The sequence below is a fragment of the Taudactylus pleione genome, unplaced genomic scaffold (genome assembly GCF_031769625.1).
Source record: "Taudactylus pleione unplaced genomic scaffold, aTauple2 ptg000280l, whole genome shotgun sequence".
In the NCBI taxonomy this organism is placed as follows: domain Eukaryota; kingdom Metazoa; phylum Chordata; class Amphibia; order Anura; family Myobatrachidae; genus Taudactylus; species Taudactylus pleione.
The window spans coordinates 1,138,587-1,160,369 of record NW_028284682.1 but is presented as its reverse complement, the minus strand read 5'-3'; the positions used below and the strand labels follow the sequence as shown (position 1 = coordinate 1,160,369).

Sequence of the window (21,783 nt, the reverse complement as noted above, 5' to 3'; positions counted from 1 at the left end):
GGGGGAGCTGGAAGGCGGAGCTCATGAGTGAGCTCCAGCAGGTTCCCTCTGTGGATGCAGCAGCCAATAAGAGTCTGTCTGACTCTTTGGCCGCTGGCGGCTGTGTGTTTGTTACTATGTATTACGGACCGCTCTCACTGCGGTCTGCACTACACTTGTGTGGCCCGGGGGACACTAGCGGTGGGTGCAGCAGAGGCTATGGGCCCCTGTACCACAGCGGGCCCCGATGCAAGGCACCGGCTGCACCGCCGCTAGTCCATCAACCAATCATTCCTGCAATAGATAGATAAAAGCTAATTACTGATTGGCTACTTTGATTCTAGTGAAGATTTTCACCTTTGAACAATGTATAGCAGTTAATGCTCACTAATTGTTAAATGACCCAGAGAATATTTCTTTATAAACTTACGGTTAGCTTGTGGTATACTGTACAATGTAAAAATGTTTTTGATTTAGCTAAAATCTGTCTAGCTGTTGAGTAAAAACTCAAAATATGATATTTTTCAGGACTGATAAAAACGACAGTAAAAAAAAATAAACTACGAGCTGCTGCAATCTTCTGCCAACCATGAAGAAAATTGAAAAATTAAAGGGGCGCATTACAAGGTAATACAAAAGGAGCACCAGCTCCCACAAATTCAGCATGATAACATAATAGAGGGCTATGAAAGAGCCAAATCAATAAAAGTAAAATTGTGTCTGAAACAGCTAAATGTGGAAAAGAGATGAAAATTAAAATTCAGACTTTTTTTTCTGGGAAAACGTCATATATTTTAATAATCCTAAATAATTAAATATGGACAGCGGCAAAACAGAATATTAGCTGGAAATATTATTTCCACGCTTATGTTATACAGTATGTTCATATGGTAATTACATTTACACGATAAATAAAACAAGACTAATCCATTTTGTGAGACCTGCTGGGCCAAATGTAATAGGGTGAGAGTTTTCTCGCACTTTTTAAACCCGGCCAATGTCTGAGAACAAAGCAACAGAGCAAACTCCCATGTTTTTCAGACATAAAAAAACTCTCACGATTTAAAATCTCATTCGGATGATTTTCCCATTTTGAAGATAAAACTCGACCAATGTGAGAGGTTACTGCTAAACGCTCACAAATTCTAAACTCTCACCCTTGGCCAGCTATGTCTAATGGCAATTTCTGGGATGTTTTCCACCATTGCGTTATAAATAAAGCACCTTGACAGCCATTTAATTGGGGAAAATGTGGAGGAGCAGAACAAAAGACCACATACTCTATTTTTGCACATTAGTGTTGTGGCGTGGCATGGGCGGAGCATGTGAGGCTCATTCACCGGGTTTCCCGGCTTTGTTAGTGGGCTCCAGCTGGGGTAGATCAGATTTTTGTAAAGTTTTTCTTCCACAGTTATAACTTTACTGCCCCAGTGGTCCCAGGCAAAACTGAGGGGGGGTGCCATCAGGAGCACCCCCACTGCACTGCAGAATCGGCACCACTCTGTTTCCATAGGGGCTGCAGGCAGCTCGTCTCCTTTCGGAACAGGGAGGGGCATACTTTCCTGCAGTGCAAGTGGGTAGCCCATCGATATGCTGATGAGAGAGGCACAGGAGGCCTCTGTCAGAGTTTCCAGATACTTAGACAGGCCTGGTGGGTCCAACCCAACAGTCTACATACCATGGCTTAGCAGGAACCTGGGCCCAGGGGGTGGCACCATAACTCTTCCATATCACCTGCAACGATGAATAGAGAGTCACTGCAGAGCCGCCCAGAACATCCTTAGGATGCCTGGCTCCTACCTGGTCCGTGCGGCCATGCCTCGACGTGATATCACAATGTCACATGTTCAGCGGGGTGGAGCCGGCAGCGGCAGAATATCGCCCCGATGTAAACCCTGAGAAAAGTGTCCATGATTATTGTGTTGCAATGTTTATAATTATGTAAAATGTCAATTAAGTAGGGGAGTAGCTGACACTGACCTGAGAGCTTCTGAGAACCAACAGCCTCAGATCTTCCTAATCTCTCAGGGGCTAAACGTCCAACTATACAGATTTGCAGTTCAATAGTCTAAAGTGCTCTAAACTTGCCCCAACACTTCTATTTTGATCTCTCCCTGACTGACATTAGCAGCAACTATAAAAGACAAACTTTTCTAGGAAGTACTTGTCGGATATCGAGCCATGTGCATGATTAACTCATTTCTCCTTCATTAAAAAATAATTAAGAGCTTTGAAAAATAGGAGCATTTGTATCATGAAGGTGCAGATGATGATTAAACCTTCATTACTCTGTGTCCCTCGCTTGTTCAGGAATTCTCTTTTTTCTTTTATAATTAAAAAAGATAGAGGCAAAGACTTAGGACTTTGGGGGTGGGGGGTGGTGGAAATGTCAGACCGGTAATAATGATCTAAATATTAGGCAGATAATAATAATATGGTCACGTGTGTCTATAGACCCGTAAGTAAACAACCGTAGACAGTCACGGTGGCATCAATATTACATGATTTTTTGAAAAACAGTATAACGGAAGTACCGTGTATGAAGCCAAATCAGGGTTGCGGTTCTGATCTTCCCACTGTTCGAAATTTGGATTTTAAATTCGAATTTGGTGTTTTTGGATTTCAAAAACTACATGATTTTAGCAGTTTTTAAAAACTTTTTATTTTTTTATTTAAAAAATAAAAATCCAGATCCAAAACCGAAACATGGGTGTTCAGCACACATCTCTAATTCATTTTAGCACTGGAGGAACTCCAGGAGACAGTGGAGTAATTTGCCGCCGGGTGCCAGCCCTGAAGGGGGCACCTGGCTCCACTGTCATCCGGCCACTGCTGAGGAGGAGCTGCATGGAGAAGGAGCGCCGCTGATTGGCGCTCCACCTCCAGTGGCATAACTACGGAGGATGCAAGGGGTGCGGTGCCAGCGGTGTCCTCAATGCACGTGTGCTGACAGTGTCGGCAGTGCAGGGGTGCCAGTGGTGTCCTCAGTGTGGGAGTGCCGGCAGTGTCGGCAGTGTGGGGTCTCTGATGGTGTCCTCAGTACATTGGGCAGCAGTGCAGGGTTCCGGTGGTGTCGGCAGATCGGGGTGCCGGCGGTGTCGGTAGAGCGAGTGTGCCAGCGGTGTCCTCAGTGTGGGGGTCCTGATGGTGTCGGCAGTGCATGGGTGCCGGTGGTGTCCTCAATGCAGGGTGCCAGCAGTGTAGGCATTGGGGGTGTCGGCAGTGGGGTTTGGCAGCAGGGGGTGTCTGCGGTGTCAGGCTGCGGGGGATGGGTGGGTGGCATCTTTCTTACTTCCTCCTGTGCCCATATTCAATGGGTTTAACGCTGATTGGCTGAGAGCTGTGCCAATGGATTAACTCTTGGCCAGGTTTATGATTTAATTTGGATTAGCTCTGGATAAAGTTTATGGCTAGACTTGGATTAGCTCTCGGAAAGGTTTATAATTAGCCTTTTATTAGTTAGGTTTATGATTAGATTTGGATTAGCAGCGGGTGCAGGTGTATGTTTAGACTTGGATTAGCACTGTGCCAGGTGTATGTTTAGACTTGGATTAGCAGTGGGTCAGGTGTATGGTTAGACTTGGATTAGCAGTGGGCCAGGTGTATGTTTAGACTTGGATTAGCACTGTGCCAGGTGTATGGTTAGACTTGGATTAGCAGTGGGCCAGGTGTATGGTTAGACTTGGATTAGCAGTGGGCCAGGTGTATGGTTAGAATTGGATTAGTACTGTGCCATGTGTATGGTTAGACTTGGATTAACAGTGGGCCAGGTGTATGGTTAGACTTGGATTAGGACTGGGCCAGGTGTATGGTTAGATTTGGATTAGCAGTGGGCCAGGTGTACCTCCCTGCACACCCGGCCAGGGTAAGGCGACCAGTACTCACCCAACAGCGACAGGCACCCACCTGGACCCAGAGGACCACACAACTACCGGTAGGTCAAAAAAGCACTCACTGTGGGACGCCACAGTACACACAACTACAAAGGGGGACCGCACGGAGCACATCTCGTTTCCTAAGACTGTTGACCATTGGTCCAGCAAGGGGTAACGTGTGAATTGCACAAAGAGTAAACCCCCTGAAAGGGCCTACTTACATCCCCCACCGAGTCAGTGCTCCCCCAAAAAGACTTTCTCAAACTGAAACACCAAAGACCACCTGAACCCACACCATGGGGAACAATAAGACACTGTTGAAACTTTCTATGCACATCTGGAACTTGTATGCATGTTTGGTACACTGTGTAAATAACTGCACCCTTTAAACGGGTCCTCACAACTACTGCAAGCTTAAGATTGTACACCCCAATAAAGATCTTCTCACTTAACTCATCCCAGTCTTGTCTGTACATCACTCCACGCACACCCGCATATACCCCAACCCCCACACCACACCTTAATTTAAGCACCTGTTACCCACCTCTGTATATGGTATTATTTCTGGGCCAGGTTAATGGTTACACTTGATATAATGGCTCAGGACTGGTTTATGGTTAGACTTGGAGTAACAGTGGGCCAGGTGTATGGTTAGACTTGGAGCACTTTGGAAATGAGTAAGGTGAAAAGCGGGGCGACGCATGAAAAGTTTTCACCTCCAAAACACGCGAAGTCGTCGAAAAGTACGCCAGGCGATACCTTTTCCGACTTTTCGCATCTAATTGAATATGCCCCTAAATTGCAGTGTCAGAAAATAAAGCTGCCCAGCATTTGTGGGCTACATGCAAAAGCAGCCAGTGTTTACCCCGCATGCAAAAAACATGTATATATATGCACCCCTTGCATTGCAACATGGTTTGTCCAGGTACAAAGTTACTTGCTATTCCTTACTCTAGTCCCAAATCTGAATCAGGTCCAAAGACAGAAATCTCTTAAACTCTGCAGTAATATACATTATAGATAATAACCTCTAGAATAAACATATGGGGCAAACCACTGATTTCGCATTTGGTTTGGTAGTCAGACCCCTCCCTCCATGGCTGCTGCACACTTTTTATATATGGAGACTCAGGAAGACATCATTAAACTTCCCATCGTCTGAGGATTGACCTGCGTGTGAATCAGTGACAATAACATACTCAATTGAAATAAAGACACGGAGACTTGTATTTGGCAGAATTTGTTAGCTATTTATTTAAAAACATATAATGAATTAGTTACTATATTAATTAAATTAATTTAAATATAGTGGCAAAGAAAGAACAGCTAACAACAACAGCCCAAGCCTAACACTATAAACCCTCCAACCACAACACAATACGCTCAAGCCTTCTATCTTGACTACCCACCCGGTAAGCTGATGATGCTGCCCCCCGCAGGGTGGTCCAGCAGACTTTATGAGTCAACGAAGGTGAGCAAAACAATGAGTAAACAAATATTCACAGTGCTAATAGGTAACCTGCCGTTCTTTCCCGCCAAAAGCAAGGTTCTGCCAAAGGAACCTAGCACCGCCACCATAGAACTAACGCACAGAAACCACAACCTCAAACAGATCCTCAAGAAAAAGAACCAAACCTTCCTCCGCTAAGTGAACCCCGTCAGACCGAAAAAGGTAAGTATACCGAAATTTTATCCTAGGATGTCTGACCACTGCCCCACCATTTTTCAACACAAATTTCGAAACCGTAAAGTTCACTTTTTTCCGAGCTTCATCAATGGCTCTGCCGTCAACTACACCACGCCAACACAATCTAGGGACCATGAAAGACCAGACTATTCTGAAAGCTGGCCATGCCATCATAATCTGACCCAAATCCTCCACCACCGCATGCCTTAAATCCAGAGATGTCCTCTTGCCCAAATCATTCCCACCTAGATGAATAACCACGACTCTCGGTAAGCCATGCCGCTGAACCAGCTGCAAGAGTTTAGGCTTAAGGCTCTCCCACAACATACCTCTGACCCCTATCCATCTAACTCCACTAGCTCCCGGAAACAACGGGGGCCTCCTGCGCCTGCATGAACCTAGCCGCCCAGAAAACAAATGAACGGCCAATTATCCATACAGCACAATCATCAAAAGCCATTCCTATAATGAGGGAAAAACAAAGAAAAGATTAAAGTTATTGTAAAATTTTAGCATATTTAATAATGCATATCTAACGGGGAACATATTAGTGAGGATCTGCCAAAAAGAAAAATTTTGACTTGAATCTTTAAAGATCAACGAGCTTCTGTGCCAATTTGAAGCGACATGAAGACACAAGAGGATAAATTAAAATAAAAAAGAAGGGGGGGGGAGATATCGGATAACACAAATGAACTCGACCAGAGAGAAAACGTAAAACCTGCTGAGGGACATATAATTGTAATTATAAACCAAATAGCCGAATTAAATCCGTCAGATCAGGTAAAAAAATCGTCAAAACTCTCCAGACTACCACTGAAATCAATGGCGAGTAGCTAATCCCCGAGTAGGAAAGACAGGGGAAAACAAACAAGACCAAGACCAATGACACTTCGTAAAACATAACAAACCATATGTAACATGCATGCACAACATTAACCTCAATGATTCGGCCGAATGTAACGCTTATAGCTGGCTGATTTCCATCGGCCCAGAGCCTGAATCTGTGACTCTGGAAATCCCGCAGCGGCGGCGGAAGTGGCAGCACCAATTCGAAATGAATGCATGCCGAACTCCCCTGGTGAGAGGCCCACGCTGCAAAGACATCGCCGCAGCATCCAGCTAAACTGAAATTTTGTCAGTGGAAGCCCATCGCCATGCATCAGCCATGAGCCCTCCGCTGAGGGTCTAACCGATGCATAACGAGTGGCCAAGCCGACCGCACAAATTTGACAATCCGCCGAGGGGACCAATGTTATCCAGCGACCCCTGCCTAACTGATCGGTCTTAGAACGACGCAATCTGCACAGCAAGGACCTCTCACCCACCTTCACATCCGAACGCAGCATAGTTGAATCCCTCCACTTGGAGGGAGCAACCAATTCCGACACCCGGAAAGCACCATGAAAAGCCATGGAAAAAGCTAACTTAAACAAAAGCGTTTCGAAACCGGAGGCCGCCACGTCCGCAACCGCTCCTAGAATGGACGGTAACAGATAAATGTCTATAGGCCGTCTTTTATCGGGGTTAACCGGCTCAGCGTGCGCCCAACCTTTCAAGGCCTTTGTGATGACAAAACTCCTTGTAAGGTCAGGGATTCCCTTCAATTTGGAGAAAAACGAAATACCTGCCAGGTACCGTGAAACTACCGCTCTCGATTTGCCAGATACATACAGCTGCCAAATAAAAGCAAGCATCAATTGATGCTGACCCTTACCTCCAAGGCCTTGGCTACGGGAAAAAACTTCCCATTCTTCCCAAGACCGACGGTAAGCCTTGAGGGTACTTGGTGCAATGGACAGCTCCGCTAACCCTTCCAGTCCGGCTTGATAACCTGGCAAACATAAGAGGGGCACAGCACACCATCAGTCTCTGCATCAGGAGCCAATGTACGGAACTGACCCCATTGACATCTGGACAGTGCATCGGCAATCCCGTTGTCAACTCCGGGTACGTGTTGAGCTCGAAACAGCACATTATGACGCAAACAGGCAAGCACCAGCTGCGCTAGCACACGCAAAACCAGCAACGACTTTGCTCGCTGCCCGTTTATCGCATGCACCACGCCCAGATTGTCACATCTGAACAAAATGCTGCGATTGCAGATGCATTCGCCCCAGACCTCCAAGGCCACCATTATTGGGAACAGTTCTAAGAGCAGCATATCTCTTGTCAAACCTGCACGAATCCACTCCTCCGGCCAAGTTGCGACGCACCAGGATCCCCTCAGGTAGCAACCGAACCCCGAAGATCCTGCTGCGTCAGTGAAAAGCTGCAAATCCACATTGTCCACTAGAGGGGATAACCATATCCTGATCCCATTAAAATCTGCCAAAAAGGAAACCCAAACTTCCAGGTCTCTCTTTATTTCTGACGATAAACGGATCAAATGGTGAGGTTTGGAAACCCCCGCTGTGGCCCTCTCTAGCTTTCTGCAAAATACCCTCCCCATCGGTATAACTCTACAGGCAAAGTTCATACAACCCAACAGTGATTGGGCCTGCCTGAGCGAAATTTTGCGCGCAACCAAACACTCTGAAATGGAGTCTCGCAATTTGTCAATTTTATCGCGCGGCAGACGACAGGATCCAGCCAAGGTATCAATCTCGATACCTAAAAATGACAAACACGAGAGGGGTCCCTCTGTCTTTTCGTCTGCCACTGGTACTCCAAAATGAAAAAACAGCGCTCTCATGGAACCAAGTAACTCGTTACAACGCTCTGACCCAGCGGGCCCCACGCAGAGGAAGTCATCGAGATAGTGCGCTATCTAGAGAGCGCACAGCGCAAAGGTGGGGGGGGGGAAGAGAGAGAGGGATAGATGCAGAAGAAGGTGAAGAATAAAGATAAGAAGAGGAAAGGAAAACAGAAGGATAGCTATGAAGAAACTATAACAGAGCTCAGGTAAGAGCACTTACCCACTCCAAGACAGGAACAAAAGAGGCTGACTCCGCCTCCAACAAACTCTGATATCCCTGCTAGAAACAACAACCCTAAAAACCCATTGGCCCTACATGACACATGATTCCCCACTCCGGTCCGCCCCCAGCCTAGGAAGTTTAACCCTCTACACTCCTATACAGTCATTTCGTTTATCGAATGATTACACATTGTGTTACAGAGGCCGGGGGCTCACCTACAGGAGATTCCATGTGGTTGCAGGAGAGCTTACCCATTATAGCAATTATTGCACACAAAGGACCTGAAGATTCGGTGATGGACGATTAATGCCAACGCAGCTGCGATTTTGCATGGTACGCAGCTGCGAAAATATGTTCCAAAGCTTACTCGAGCATAAGTACTCTCATATGTGCATGACATTGCTTACCTACGTGAATATTGATAACATCGACGCATATCAAGCAGGTCTGACTAGCCGTAAACACTGCAGCTCTCCTGACGCACAGAGGGCTCTCATGCTGCATATGTAAATGCAATGGCTAATTTATGCACGCCCATGTAACGGTGTTCAAACGGTAAGACACGCCTGCTTTTTTCTGACCCCCGTTACCTCCCCCAAATGCTGACTACCCATCACTCACTTTGTGAATGAGTTCTCTGTTCTTGCGGAATCGCAAGACAATCACAGCGCGTGCGCAATGTGGCTAATGCGCAATGACAGTCGCTAGATCTGCGTAAAAGTTTCCATTGCGTCTATCTCTGAATCAGGCCCACAATCTCCTATTAAGTATATGCTGACACATAGGCCCACATTCAGAGCCGGATGCAAGTGGCCTTTCACACGTTCGGCGTACGTGCCGAAAAATGGAAATTCAAGCGCTCGCTCGTAATTTCGTACGCAGCTAATCTTCCGCCCCATAGTCTCCCAACCCCTCCTCTAGCTAACGAGCGAGCCAAATTGCGACCGTACATCTCCAATTTTGCATGCAGGGAACGCTCGCACAAGTACAAACCGGAAGTGGGCCTGTCAGATTTCGATTACCTGCTCGTTCATTCTGCATACCTACTTCAATCGTATCATGCCAATCAATATATCAATTAGCTTAATTGCTCTTCACATGTTTGCAATTCGTTTTTTTTTCATTTTCAATAAACTTTACTCTTGTCCGTGTTTGTTTTTTCACGCAGAATACGTATGGTTTAAACAATGGTTTCCTTTATCCAAAATACATGTTTTTGTCAATTTTCCTATTGTTTTCCGTGTTTTGTCTGACGCATATTTTACTTGTTTCATTTTTTTAGTTAAATTAGCTAACGCATGTCACTGCATTAAGCCAATCATAACTCACATTAGATTTTTTAGCCTGTCGAACACATGACTCATTCACTAACCAATAGAATGGTTCCTGTGAATTTTCCAAATACATTAGCCAATGAAAATTATTATCTGGTCTTTATTAAAACTGTTTTTTCCAAAATCCACCATTGCCATCATGAGAGCCTCTGCGTTCACCAGGCGGGAGCTTCTTGTACTTACAAGGTTATGGACCGGCGGATAACCAGCCAGCCTCCCCCCATCAGCAACAGAGAGAAGCGTTCCGCCTATGCGGAGGTTCACGCCGACAGATCGGCCAGCTGGAGCGCAGGTGGTCGGATCTGCAACGCCGCACGCCACGCTTGCTGGCATGTTTTAGACAGCGTATAGCTGAAAGTAAGTCTATTTTTTTTTGCTTTCCTTTTTTTTTTGCGGCCCTATCTGCGTGTGCATGTTTTCATTCTTGGCCTTTGTTTATTTACTACATATCTGCGTGTGCATGTTTTCATTCTTGGCCTGTTTGTTTATTTACTACATATCTGCGTGTGCATGTTTTCATTCTTGGCCTGTTTGTTTATTTACTACATATCTGCGTGTGCATGTTTTCATTCTTGGCCTGTTTGTTTATTTACTACATATCTGCGTGTGCATGCTTTCCATTTTTGTTTTTTTTTAAATAATATTTTTGGATGTTTTCAAGGTAAAAAATTAAACAAAACTTAAATTGTGATCCATCATTTAGGGGCCTCGTCCCCTATCCCCAACTCCCAGCCAATCCTCCTCTCCCCAACCTACCCCTAATTCACCCTCCAACCCAGCCTGGCCAGATCCGGACGCCCCTCCCTCTAGGATACTTCCCATCCCTCAAAATTCCCCCTCCCCTCAACCCCCCTCTCTCTTTTCATCACCCTCCCCTCCAACCACCCCTCTCTTTTACACCCCCTCCCCACCTTCAGAAATAACCGCTCCTACAACAGACCTGCATTGGCCTACCTCCGAGGAGGACGATGGTGGGGCTACAGGTCCAGGCGTCATTGTCAACGGTATGTTTCCCTTTTAACTTATTTTTTATTTTTCTGATTTTTTGGTGGATGTTATCCTTTGCCTGTGCATTTTTCAAATTTTAGTTATTTAGAATGTTTGTTATATATATCTTGGTTTAAAAATGTCTATGATGTTTTCCCCTTACACATATCACACATGTCCAAACACTCATACTTGTATCTCTTGTTTACGGTTCCAACAAATGTAGTTTTTGTGCGTACTTCTCCATTTTTTAATTTTTTAGTTTTCTGAGTCATTTCTTGGAATTTACTTGGGCCAAGAATTTAGGATTTGAATTGTAACGTTTGTCAAAATTGTCACTTTTTGTAAAGTTGAATTTCCTTTTGAAGTTGTTTGTCAAACAAAATTAAGGTTTTATTTTATTAAGCACCTCAATTTTTTAACCCACAGAGGACCAGAGGCGTCTGACAGAGGCAGCAGCATGTGTGCAGAGGCTGAGGGGCCATGTTATAGGCATGCTGGTGGTCCTTGATCACATGGCGGGGATCCTGCACCACTAATTTTTTGCTTTGCCCAAAACTTGGACATGTTTGAAAAAAATTAAAAAACAAGTTTGGTTTAAAGTCTCATTCCTTCTCTGTAAATATTATATTGTTTAACCTTACATAAGTTGACTATTGCAGCAATTTTTTTAAAGTAATGTAACTTACATTGTAGAAAGCTGAATTATGTAAGCTGGCACATTCAACACCTAACAATACCAATAGGTTTGTAGAATTAGCAGCATTTTTTTTTTTTTTTTTTGGGGGGGGGTAAGGTAAATATTAAATGAAACCTGCTTAGGCCGAGATTAGAAAACATACTGATTCACCATAATACCTTTGGGTGTTTGTTTGGAGCCACTAAACATGGTAAAATACTGGTAAATTTTAATCATTACAGGATTAGCCCTTAAGCAAGTTTTCCATTTTTGAACCAGGTTACACTTGCATGTAATTTAGAAAGGAAATGTTTTTTTAAACGTAACAAAAAATATTTTAGTCACAAATAAGAAACACAAAGTGATTTTTGACAATCAATACGCACAGTGAAAACTCTCTAAAAAAATCAGCCTACACCCAAAAAAACAAATAAAAAACAATCAAGAACTGTTTGATGAAGTAGCATGCCAACATGATTCCACAAATGAGTTGACGACAAATTTGGTCCAGAAGTTAAATCCAATGTGTCCACATGAAGTAAATTTTTAGGATCAGGTAGTAGTCATCGTTTTTCCGAAAAATATTAGGGAATAAAACACAAAAAGTAAAAAAAAATTGTAAAATTTTTAATTACATTATTACATGTCTACATTGTGTCATCTAACTTCATTTGGGACAATAATTACCTAAAAAATCTGGCCACCACATCATCGCGTATGGCCCCCCCACATACTGACCTCCGAACAACCTCGGGGGGGCCATCCTCAGGCAAGGCATCCTCTGGCTGCATTGGGACACAACTCCTTATGGCAATGTTGTGAAACATCCCACACAGGACCACAATTTTCGAAACCATATCCGGCAAATACATGAACTCGCCACCAGAGCGATGGAGGCATCTGAATCGGCCTTTTAAAAGGCCGATACAGTGCTCCACCACTTGCCTGGTAGCTGTAAGTGCGGAATTATACTCACTTTGTGGGCCTGGTGTGGGAGCCAAATAAGGAGTGAGCAGCCAGGGCGTGCAAGGGTAGCCACTGTCTCCTGTGAAAAAGAAGTTACAAAATCAGGATCACTGTGTATCAAGCTTTGCATTGGTATCTAAAAAAGGTCTCCACTTACCCAGAAGCCACGCATCACCAGCTTGTAGGTTATTTAATTTATGCCAAATCCCTGATTGCCGGATGACGAGTGAGTCATGTGCACTCCCGGGTAATTTTGCATTCAGGGACAGGATTCGGAGGGAGGCATCACATACCACCATTACATTCAGTGAGTGATAGTGTTTTTGGTTCTGAAAAATGGCCTCCAGCCATGCTGGAGGCTGAAGTGGTATGTGAGTACCATCCACAACCCCTATGATGTGTGGGAAGCCAGCTATTGGGTAAAAATTGGCCTTTGCCACACTAAGGGAAGCCATTTCCAAAGGTATTTTAATAAAATGATGGAGGTGCTTGAAAAGGGCCTCCATCACTGCCCTCAGGATCCTTGAAAAGGAGGATTGTGAGATTCCCACAACTATTCCCACCATGGTTTGAAAGGATCCTGAGGCACAGAAATGTAACACCGCCATTAATTGCGTAAGTGGTGGTATTGCTGTAGGACTGTCAATTTGCCGCTCAAGATCACTCTCTATTAATGAGAGAGTGTATATGATGATTTGGGGCGGAAGACGGTAGCGCCTTAACACCTCATCATCGGGCATTCCAAAAAAGGTGACACGTGTTCTATATATCTGGGGCCTTGCATGCCTATGATGCCTACGCCTGGGACGAGATTGAGGTTGGTCGGCTTCTGGCAGCATGGCCAAAATAATACGACCAACATCAACCTGAAATGGTAAGTAATGTAGTTAAGGTATGTTGCCCAAAAAATTGCAAAAAAAATACTTATCTTTTCGTTAAAATCCAAAGATGCTTACATGCTGGGGTATTGTCATGATTTCCAAAACCTACATTTCAAAATCAAAAAATAAGTTTAGCATTTGGGGTGGACATTTTGTAAGCTTCTGATTTTAGAAAATGGGCCAAAATATAGGGGGGCAGCACACATTTCGAACAATAGAAAACCTACATTGAGAGGACTTCCACAATTAGCCCAAAAAAAAGCACCCAAAAAATTGAACGCTAAATGGTTTGCATTTTGACAAGGGGGAAGAAGCCAACAAAAGTGCGCTAAATGGTTTGCATTTTGACAAGGGGGAAGAAGCCAACAAAAGTGCGCTAAATAGTTTGCATTTATACAAGGGGGAATGAAGCCTACAAAAGTACGCTAAATGGTTCGCATTTTTAACATCCCCAAAAACCACAAAAAATACCTTACTGAGTCCAAAATATGCGAAGAACAATACATGAACATTTTAAAATCAAGTTAAAATCCAAACTTACCAATACACGATAAATAAGTCACAGAACAAAAACGTCGTTGGGGCCCTGCCAAAAAAAACCTACAACAAAAAAAACATATTATTTTTTGAACTAAAAAATCTATTTTGTAGATCCATAATTTACACAAGGATGACGGGAAAAAACTTACACAAAAAATAAACCACAAATAAAATAACCACACCAAAAAATGCGAACGGAAAGTTGTTAAAAAAAAACGCCTCGAACACACTCCAAAAATCCTCCTACAAACACTACTCCCTCCAACAATACAGTCCGAACCACGCAACCTCCAACAAACAACACCCGCCACCTCGACTCGAGTCGCCAAAAGCCATAAATAGTGTTTCGTTTCCCACTCAAATTAAGGACGGATCATAGGAACGCACAATCAATGATGCGGTCGAATAATAAGGACGCATGTATAAATACGTCACGGAAAAAAACAAACGGTCTGGTGTAGTTCAAGTTGTAACCAGCAAAATGGCTACAGACCAGCCAAACAATGGCCAAGAGGCGGCCGGTAAGTATTTCTCTCATTTCTATTCAAGGATTATTTAGAACCAGAATAGAGTGAAAGATTGACATCTAAATTGCCAAACATTTAATGTAAATAGGTGTTGAGGATGACATGGAAGAGGCTGCTAGGCCCAGTATTCCGGCCAAAGCTGGCAAAAAGTAAAGGCAGCCACAATTCACAAGAAAGGAGATGGAGGTTTTGATTCAGAAGTGTGTGGACATCCTGCCACAGGCAGACAGGAATATGGGTGTAAGCCAGAAGTGGAGAATGTGGGAGGAGATAGCCAGTGCTGTCAATAGGGTGGGTGATTTTGTCCGTCTAGCCCGGGATGTCAAACGCAGGTAAGTTAAACCAAATAAAATCAAAAAAAGTGGATACAGGGCCAAATAATGCAGGAATAATGCCAACTTTTTCACCCACAGATGGCAAGACTTCAAATATCGCCTGAAGCAAAAACTGGCTGACAGGGCTAGGCATGCAAGGGGGACAGGTGGGGGTCCCACCCCTGTGTCATTGGAGCTGACTGATTTGGAAGAGCTGGCAGAGGAGTGTGTGCAGGCTGTGGAGGTGTTTGGCGTGTCCAACATGGATACGGATATGCCAGACTTTGCGGCTCCTCATGTTGTCCCAGGTAAATGTTGTGATGTAACCAACTCTGAAATGTTTTTGAGACAATATGTAGATTGTAATGTTCCTCTTTTCTCTTTTTTCTCACAGAGACACAGGCGGATGAGTCTGCTCCAGAGGGGAGCCTTGGCCGCAGAATTTCTGCTGGCTCTGCAGGGGAGGAACCAGTACATCTGGCTGAGGACCCTGCAGAAGCCAGTCCAGGGCAACCCCCCTCGCAGGCAGTGGCACTCCTCACAGAACTCAAGTTTAAATCGGATTACCATACGGAGATTCTGCAGAGGATGGACGCCAGTCTGCTACGGGTGGCTGAGGCCCTGGAGCAAAATGCTGCGGCCAACGTGACCATTGGTCAGGCCCTGGCTGAAAATACCAGGGCCAACATCAGAATAGCCAATGCCCTGGAGCAGCTCGTTCGCCAGCACATGGTGGAGCCGACCTCCCTTCCTGCCGGAACATCAGGATCCTCCACCTCTGGCCCAACAACAGCCATTCCTCCAAATGTGCCTAGCCCTGTGCCTAGTCCAGAGGCCACAACATCTGCCTCTGGACAGGCCAGCCAGAGGACATCCCGGACCCAGTCTGGCGCCCACCCTACCCCAGCCAAACGGGGAAAAAAGCGATGACAGCACTGGCTACTTTTCCCACACTCCTTCTGTGCTTGCCCCATATTCCTTTAGGGCCAAATCTTCCCTCTCCTTTCTTGTGAATTGTTTTTAATGTGTTTTTTTAAGTTTGCCAACACTGGGAATATTTTTGACATAATTCTTTCCGTTATTATTGGCTAACACTGCCCAAAAACTGTATTTGCCAAATGCACCTGAAATCTTTAAAAATGTGTGTATGAAATAAAAAATTTGACAAATGTTCTCCATTGTATTGTGACATTATTTGAAAAATGGTTTAGAGTTAATCCGGGCCCACAAGCCAAAAACGAAATCCCCCCCAAAAAACAAAGGGTTTAAAAAAAAAGGTTTCTTTAAGGAACACTTTGAAAAAAAAAAAAGGATGCAAATTCGCCAGCCAAAAGCAAAATGGTAAAATACACACAAACATGATGACATTATTGTTACAAGAGCACAAAACCCCCCCCCAAAAACAGAACATTCCTAAAAATGTACGCTAATTGATTGTGTAATCCTAAAATTAGCAGCTGAGATTTTCACCTGCGTACGGTTTTGTGCTAACCAAAAAAACTCTTTTCAAAACACATTACAAGCTAGTTTGCAATTCAAAGTTGATTGTTTTTCTGACAAGCCGTGAGAAATCGATGAAACATCGAGGAGGCCCGGACCGGAGGACAAGCCCATCGCCATTGTGGTCGAGTAATCCATACCCCAAGCTGTGCGCGCAATTTGAACGGAAAGAGGATCAACCTGTGACATATGACTTGGTACGAACACATTTGACGTTCACATGAGCTAATTTATGTACGCCCCAAAAACGCCTCACCACGCCTGCGTTTTTCCATCTCCACCCCCGTCAACGCCCAAAAACGGCCTGTTCTGTCAATCACATTTCTCATGTCACTTCCTGTTCGCAATTTGACGAACGAGACCAAAAAAGCTCGCAATCTGCCGTACGCACATGCGCAGTGTAACACCGGCGCATGCGTGGTTTCACAACATCGGAATGCAACGAGCGTACTGATGCTAACGAACGGCTCTGAATGAGGGCCATAGTCATTTATATATTATTCTTTTGTTTTCATCTACACCAGTGATTCCCAACCTCAGTCCTCAAGGCACACTAACAGTCCTGGTTTTAGTGATATCCATGATTGTGCACAGATGCTTAAATGAAAATAACCGAGGCACTAATTAAGTCACTTGTGCTCAAGTATGGCTATCCCTAAAACCTGGACTGTTAGTGTGCCTTGAGGACCGTGGTTGGGAACCCCTGATCTACACTGTGGTGTAATTTGTCCTGGCAGCACTAATTTCAGGATTATACAGGTTGAGTCTCCCATATCCGAGTATTCCGAAATACGGAATAATTTTGGCATGACTGAGATAATGAAACCTTTGATTTTTGATGGTTCAATGTGCACAAACTTTGTCTAAGGCATAAATTATTACAAATATTGTATAAAAATTACCTCCAGGCTGAGTGTATAAGGTGTATATGAAGCATAAATGAATTTCATTTCTGTACATAAACTTTGTTTGAGCCACAATATTATTGAAAATATTGTATAAAATTACCTGCCGGCTGTGTGTATAAGGTGTATATAACACATAAATGCATTCTGTGTGTATATTTGGGTCCTATTCCCAAGATATTTCATTATGGTATTCAATTTTTCCAAAAATACGGAATATTCCGTTATCCAAAATACCCCTGGTCCCAAGCATTTTGGATATGGGAGACTCAACCTGTACTATATATATATGTGTTGTGTTATGGGGCCAGACTGACAGGGGCCCAATCTCTAGGAGGCTCATGAGTTTCTTTCACTCTGTCACCCCAATGTGATGGAGTGCAACATTCTCGTGTGTCCTCATCTTCTATTCTGAGGTCAGAACTGTGATACAGCGTGTTAGCTATTCCCCCATAAGTAGCAATTGAGAGTCGACATTTATTACTGTATGTGAAATCAACCATAAATAAAGCACAGGACCAGTGATTCTTATAGACCTAAATGATCACATATCACAATCATTGATTTCTGTACGGGATTACAATTGGCACCAGGGTCGGATTATAGGCAGGGCGGCAGGGTCGGTAACCCCGGAGCCCCCACACATAGGGGGCCCACACACACTGTCCCCTTCCCCCGGCCACTACTACTAACTAAAAACCGGAGTTGAGCATTTAGCTGTCTCCGCAGCGGTACTCCCCGGCAGCTCAGCTGTTCCCATACAGCGGCTGCCGAGGAGCTTCACTGACTGGTCAGACCAGAGCCAAGGCTGCCTGCAGTTACTCAGCTTCAGCGTTTCCCAGGTCCCAGGCACAATGAGAAGTAAGCATCAGAGCTGACAGGCAGGTAGCCCGATGTCTGTGTATATCTCTATCTATCTATCTATCTATCTATCTATCTATCTATCTATCTATCTATCTATCTATCTCATCTGTCTGTCTATCTATCTTTCTATCCAGCTATCTAGCTATCTATCTATAGATCTATATCTGTCTATAAATATATATATATATACTTTGATAATTTTATTGATAGGTGCTGATTGGCACCATTCTTTCTTATTCAAACAGAATCATCATTTCCATAATCATAATCCTTTGTAAATGAGGAGAATGCTGAAAGAAGGATGCCCATAAGCCTGAAGGGGGTTAAACCCTGAAGCTGAGTTTATTTGAGCCTGATGACATCATGTTGGGTTTTGTTTTAGTGATTATTGGGGTATGGGAAATGTGTTAGCCATTGAAGGGGGAGGGGGGTGTAGGAGGAGTTAGATTTTAGGTAGCTTTATATGATAAGTTTCAGTAGTGGATCAAGCCTCTTGACTGAAGTGCAGCACAGGCGCTCCCAATTCACATTGTGCATTTGGAGGTGGGATATTGTCAGAATATCGACATATAGGCACTAGGAGGATGGTTACAGTTAGGGGTTACGATTAGTCGTACGGTAAAGCTGCCGGACCCGGTAGGTCACAAATAGACCACCAGGGATGTTTTGTCGACATGTAATCAGTGTTGACATGATGAATGACGACACAGTCAATGTCGTTTAGCAAGCATGTTGACATACTGACTTTCATATCGACATTACGAATGTCAACAAAATATACCACACCCCATGGAGGTACCGTACTGTTTATGCTGAGTGGCGGCGGATGTGTATATATTTCATTTCTAGCATTATAGCATTAAACACATACATTAACTTCTTAAAAATATACTATTAGAGTTCAGTTTGATGATATCACAGGAAGTGATGTTTTATCTATTTCCTGTCCAACCCCTTACTACTCCTATAAATATCTGTCAATGCTCATAATGCAATATCCTTTTGAACGCGTTGGGAGCAGTTCTGCTATCCTGATTCCATCCTCTGGGACAGCTAAGCGCTACCTTTATTTCCATATTGTATGTTTGATACCTACAGTATCAGATGCCTGTGGATGCATCATTGTATTGTTTTTAATAGTATTTGACTCAGTGCTAAATAAATTGTACTTCTTTGTATGTGTAATTACCGTGTAGTGGATATATTATTTATGGTAAATTGTCCCTACTAGTATCCATATTAAGGTATGAAATTACAAGTCTATAAGCTCCCCATTGCCAAATGAATGTCCTCCTCCTCCCAGTGTAATGTAAAGCAATATACCATAACAATGATGAAATAACATCACTGTGACTTACGTAAGGGGAGAGGAATGTCAGCTTTATTTATATTATCTAATTAAACTATTATTAATTAAATCTAATTAAACTAATAGACAATGCATCAACTAAATAATCTAAGTAGAAGGAAAGACAGCCAAAGTATAGTGACACCAAAGGAACAGCCCCACAATGCAAGATTCACCAACTGCCACTCCATACACCACCCTTAAAAATGGGAGGTGACCAGCCAGCCAATTACCACACCCAAAGTATTCACCTCCCACCTCAATGACACGACGTGAGGCCCACCTGGAACAATGGTGCTGCTGACCCCAGTAGGGAAGAATCAGCCTAAGCCATGTATTGGAGGGGAGAGCACCTCAGGCTCCAGAGACAGATGCCGACTGCAACCGTTCTTTTCTGCCACTACCAAAGCTAACACCCAGCAAATAAATAAACCAGGGAGGGAGGGCGGGGAACAAATGACAAGGAAGATATCCATAAAATTACTTCTACATCACACTCTGAAATGGCCCTAAAACCCCACCCCAGTGCCTCCCTCCTATAAGCCAACCAACCTCACCCCATCCCATAACACCACCTCCTAACCAAAACATTAACCCTCTCTTGCCCAGAGTCAGACACTCTCTGACTCGGGTGTTGAATTCACTCCTTGCATATGAAATGCACTCAGGGCCTGATTCAGAGCCGGACGCTCTGACCAGAGCGCTCGCTCTGAATCAGGGCCCTCCTCCATTAAAATGGAGCGTCCTCCTGGACGCTCGTATAGCTGTGGGTCACCACCCACAGCATATACGAGCGTCCAAAAAGATGGTCGCGATGGTCTTGACCATCAGTGGGGCCGGCTTCAGACGGTAGGTGTTCTCATGGGAACGCCTCCGTCTGGCAGGCACGCCTCCGGCATGCCCACCAAAGGGGGCGTGCTGTCAGTCACCATCGACAGCATGCCCCTTTTGGTGCCAGACCCGGAGCGACAGCTTGGCTGTCGCAGTCCGGGTCTCGCGCATGCGCACGACGGAGGTCCCTCCGTCGTGCGCATGTGCAGTGGGGAACATCGACCCACTTGCGAGCGTACTGCCGCTTGCGAGTGGGTCTGAATGACCCCTTCTGTCCTAATTATATGAGATAACTGAATATTAACAATATGCACTATAGTTTGATTGTCTATTTTCTGTATATTCATATCCCAAAAACACATTCATAGACTTGAGAAAAGGTTGAAGACCAAAGAAGTTTTAAGATAAGATATAATTTATTCTGCACTTTTGCACTTTGTTCACCGATTTATTGCACTAGTATGCGCTGTTTTCATTTGTATTATTAGTGTGGCTTACCACCACATACAACTTAATTCCAGCAGCCACCTAATAATCTTAGGGAGTGCATATTCCCTTATTAATTGCATGTCTAAGGTGTTATTCACCTGGTGCCAGGTTCAACAATTTGTCTACACACACACATTTATATACAGTATATAAATTATTTTTTGACAGCAATTAACAAGTTAATAAATGAATTACTATTTATCAATTTATAATTATTATCCTTTTTTATACCATTAGATGCAACACTGTTCTGTTTTCTGTTGATGTTTCCTCATAGTTGGCTGCCACTAAACAGCGGCTTGGTTCAACGTTACTTAGGAAAAGTTCTTCATTAACATCCGTTCCAGCGCCTTGGGTGTGTTCTGTTTTTTGTTCATTTCCCCAGCAGTGGATTAGCTTCTTTGCGACTGATCTCCCCACTATTCCTCCTTTATTTGGTTTATTGGTGTTTACATAGTTTGTATGGGTGGATAATAACAGCTGACCAGTGTCATAATGGTGCATTACCTGGGTCCATTCTCCTTCCAGGAAGGGCTTGGCTGATAACACCCTGCCGGGTGTCAGCTACATCGCCCATTTGGTTGGAATACCATTGGCGTGATATGAAGGAGAAGTGGGAACCCCAATGATGAGCACCATTGACCGGGCTGTTCCCTCCACCATTAAACTCTTTTCTCCCAATGCATGTGATAGTTGCGTTGGCATTTGGTTTTCTTGAGTCAGCTCCTGTCGCCCTATCGCTGCAACCATAGTATTTTTGTTGTCAATATACACAGTGTCAAACTGAGGCATAAAGGGCCCACCGGGGGGATTCAGTGATAGGGGTCCATGCTTAAAGGGTGTGGTCATCCACAAGTTGCTTGGCTAACCATTAGGCAAATCTTATGGTGCGTACACACTACACGATATGCTCCCTGAGCTATATCATCTAGTGTGTCCCCGGTAGGCTGTGCTCAATGTCGTTCATGACATTGAGCACACCCGCTGAATGATATCATTAACGATATCGTTCAGCGCTGGGCTCTCTCCCCCATTCCCCAACATGCAGCAACCTGACGAGATCGTCAGGTTGGCCTGCATGACAGCCCGGGAACGCGCATCGTCATTATCGTTCATCGTTTTGGGGTTAAAAATGGACGATAAGTGGACAACTGAA

The 21,783-nt window shown here is 44.2% G+C and overlaps 1 protein-coding gene across 1 annotated transcript; it reads right to left on the bottom strand.

Annotated features, from left to right (window-relative positions):
- Positions 1-6,482: 6,482 nt before the first annotated feature.
- LOC148512602 (uncharacterized) lies at positions 6,483-21,377 on the bottom strand. Its single transcript, XM_088482016.1, has 2 exons — positions 21,218-21,377; positions 6,483-7,375 (listed from the first exon to the last, which is right to left on the bottom strand). Exons 1-2 carry the CDS (start codon positions 21,375-21,377, stop codon positions 6,483-6,485), a joined length of 1,053 nt encoding a protein of 350 aa, XP_088338142.1.
- Between the last annotated feature and the right edge of the window lie 406 nt (positions 21,378-21,783).

What these genes read in the sequence shown, in the direction of transcription:
- LOC148512602 (XM_088482016.1), bottom strand. Translation starts at nt 21,377, where the DNA reads ATGGTTGCAGCGATAGGGCGACAGGAGCTGACTCAAGAAAACCAAATG. An exon ending in TCCTTCATATCACGCCAATG is followed by an intron (nt 7,376 to 21,217) that starts GTATTCCAACCA and finishes TATGTTTGCCAG; the next exon opens with GTTATCAAGCCGGACTGGAA.